Source organism: Echinops telfairi, unplaced genomic scaffold (genome assembly GCF_000313985.2).
Source record: "Echinops telfairi isolate 266 unplaced genomic scaffold, ASM31398v2 ScPeMD7_31;HRSCAF=116, whole genome shotgun sequence".
Taxonomy (NCBI): Eukaryota; Metazoa; Chordata; class Mammalia; order Afrosoricida; family Tenrecidae; genus Echinops; species Echinops telfairi.
Window position 1 is genome coordinate 59,522,760 of NW_022103928.1, and position 3,270 is coordinate 59,526,029.

The following is a 3,270-nucleotide window of genomic DNA, read 5'->3' on the forward strand; positions in this document are numbered from 1 at the left end:
TAGCATTGATTGTAGTACCAGTGCTTGCTTCCTTGGTAATTTCTCCTTCCACCTGTTGGTCAGAAAACGCCATTCTTTTCTTTCCTTGCCATTTCCTGACAGTCATGGCGGGACTGCGGAAGACCACGTCTTGGTGGTATCGGTGTGTGACAGACAGTTCACATGATGTCCTAGAGCAGGGGTCCTCAAACTACGGCCCGCGGGCCACATGCGGCCCCCCAAGGACATTTATCCAGCCCGCTGAGTGTTTTTACCCCGTTTTGCTTTTTACTTCAAAATAAGCTATGTGCTACTAACTCTCCAGACCTTCACTGGAACCTAGGGGCAAAGAGCAAAGATCCGCCAACTAACTGGCTAGCTGCAAAACTCAGCCCCACACCCTGCATAGCTGCTCGGGCTCCTTGTGCCCAGTGTCTACCCGCAGGCCCACAAGGCTGGGAGGCATCTCCACCGATCCTAACCTAGCCGGCAGATGACGACATGGTCACTGGGAGGTAAGTTCCGCAAAGCGCCTGCACAGGATTGCCATCAGGCCGCTGCATCCCCTCACGGCCACCGAGAGTCGGTGTACCCTTTCTGCAAGTGACCAGTGCGGCCCCCACCCCACTGGGCTCCGGGCTGGGGTCTGTGATTCGACGGTGAATGTTGCCCACGGCCAATGATCAGCCGTCAGAAATAAGTTCCACGCAACCACCCCACCCACTGTGCGCACCCAGGCTTGTGCGCGTGGCCAAACCATCGTGTGCAGGCGCCGAAGGGCTGCGCAGCTGCCATTGCTCACTCTGCTGCCAAGGGGAACAGCCTGTTACTGGAATCCACCATCTCGTGGGGAAGGCCCTTGCCTGGGCTCCATGGTCCAGGCCTTCCTCATCCACACCCTGCGGGCCCCAATGACGAGGACACAGGCTTTTGCCAAGTGCTCTACTCCTGTGTCTTTGGTGCTGAGAAGTCACCTGATGACCCAAGGCCAAACGGGCAAGAGGGACAGACACCTCCGCAAGGAGCAGATCTTGGCCGTTGCCAGACAGGTGGAGTCTGGCCGTTCATCGGTGGACCTGCAGCCTCCGTCATCCTCAGATGAACCAACGTCCCGGCATGATGCCCCACATGGGGCCTTCCGCCTGGCAGCAGGGGACCCTTTCCGGGAGCCCCGGACCATGGTGTGGCTGGGCATCCTCTCCTTAGGCTTTGTGCTGGTCCTGGATGCCCATGAGAACCTGCTTCTGGCTGAGTACCCTTCGACTGCTAGCACACCTCCTCTCTGACCACCTCCACCTGCTGGCCCCTGGCACCAACCTTCTGCTATGGGTGGACCGCATCGAGGCCATCCTCACCCGCTTCCTGCACCATGGTCAGCTGCTCTTCCTCAATGACCAGTTTGTCTAGGGCCTGGAGGAGCTCAGCACTGCCTGGCCCCTCTGACCCGCTCCCTGGAGAAGGGCTACCCGAGAGGGTGGGGAGGGAGGACAGAGGCCTGGCACAGTCAGATGAAGCGCGGCCTCTGCCTCCCGCTCAGCCTGCACCCAGCTCTGACGTGCTGCCCCACACAGGACAAATGGACGGGCCAGGGATCCAGAAACACAGCGCAGCCTGGGCCCAGAGCAGGGGCATGACTGATTCCGACCCATGGCGAGCCCACCCCGCTGCTCCACTCACCTCTCCCCTTTCTGACCTGCCAACCTGCCCCCGACAGCGGCTGGGGCCAGGGCAGCGAGGGGGTTCTGCTCTGCACACTGCCCCATCGCCTTCTCAAACCCATGGGCGCGCCAGTGCGCCTGGGGGCGCTGTGCCTCCCACATAGACAGGCTCTGACTTGGCATGCCCCGTGGCAACAGCAACCAGGATGGTTGTCAGCGAGGCCAGCTCGGCGCCAGGTCCCGCATGCCTCCGTGGGAGGCTTTTGTTGTTTCTTAGGTTCTGACCCATGTCTCCAGAAAATCCTGGCTTCCCCAACCTAAGCACCCCCACCCCCACCCCCGTCTGCACCAGTCAGGTGGGTGCAAGCAGCCTGGCCTCGGCATTGTTGGCATTCTCATTTTGAGTGAAAAACTCGGCCTGTGTGATCTCACCCTCATTTCCACAAGTCTAAGTAATGCAGGTCTACCGCTGAGAGAGCGGGAGAAAGATGAGGCGGTCTTCCCATTCGGAGTGTCTCCGAACCTTATGTGGGGTCACAGTGAGTCTGAATGCACCCCTGGTATTGGGTTTGGTGCTGCTTTGTGAGTGAGCGCCTCTCTGGATAGGGGTCTGAATAAACTCCTTGTTGCCTTCACCTCTCAAAAAAAAAAAGTTATGTGCAGTGTGCATAGGAATTGGTTCATAGTTGTTTTTTTAAACTATATAGTCCGGCCTTCCAATAGGTCTGAGGGGCAGTGAACTGGCCCCGTTTAAAAAGTTTGAGGACCCCTGTCCTAGAGCAATTCCCTGCAAATGCAGAAGAGAATGCAAACATGGAGAAGGGCACATTGACTGAGGAAGTCATTTCGCAGACAGGGAAGGAGGGTCACTACAATCTTCATGGAATGATGGGACCGCGTTGTTGGGGGAAATGATGCAGTTCAGTCAACTGCTGTATGATGTAAACTGGTAACAAAAGATCATGTCCCTGAGCACAACATTCCAGGTTGAAGAGTGTGCTTGGGTTGGTAGCTTTGGCTTGGCTTTGTATCCTTCCAGCAACTGAACATGTCACAGGACGGGCATCTTCAGGACGGGCTTTGAGTGGATCAGGGTTCGCTCTTACCTTGTTCCTCTCTGCAGCGGCGGGGAGGCCTGGGCTCAAGGCTCTGGGTCCCGTTTAACGTTGAGTTCGGATCGGGCAAGCACGATGTGCACTCGCCTTCAAGAAGACGTCTTGCATCCCCTGCACACACCCGACCCCAGCTCGGTTAACCCCACAGACCAACCGTGCAACCGAGCGCTCGCGCAGGCAGGCCGGCTCCCACGGGAGCCGCCGGTGGGTTCGAACTGCCCAGGGCCTCCGGGCGGCACGAGCCGGCACAGCCTCCGTTAGGAATTCTCCCAGCCGCCAACTGGTGAGGCGGGCGGGCGGCCGAGTTCTCCCAGCCGTTGCCTTCCTTCAGGGCCGGCCGCCGCGCTCCTCCACCTTCACACGGCGCCTCCCGGGCCCCAAAATGAGCACCGGCCTGCCTGCGGACGCGGGGCCCGCGGCGTCTGCGAGCGCGGAGGAACACCGCGCGTCGCGGGAGGAGGACCGCACGTCGCGGGAGGAGGAGGGCACGTCGCGGGAGGAAGACCGCACGTCGCGGG

The 3,270-nt window shown here is 59.4% G+C and overlaps 1 protein-coding gene and 1 pseudogene across 1 annotated transcript in view; both read left to right on the forward strand.

The window, feature by feature from the left end:
• The first annotated feature begins 845 nt into the window (after nt 1–845).
• LOC101655529 lies at nt 846–1,422 on the forward strand (annotated as a pseudogene).
• Nucleotides 1,423–1,924: 502 nt separating this feature from the next.
• PTCHD3 (patched domain containing 3) overlaps nt 1,925–3,270 on the forward strand; it is an 18,294-nt gene continuing 16,948 nt past the window's right edge. Inside the window, exons 1-2 of the mRNA XM_004702448.2 lie at nt 1,925–1,993; nt 2,901–3,262. Coding sequence (XP_004702505.1) covers nt 1,925–1,993; nt 2,901–3,262 — 431 coding nt within the window. The remainder of the gene's footprint in view (nt 1,994–2,900; nt 3,263–3,270) is intronic.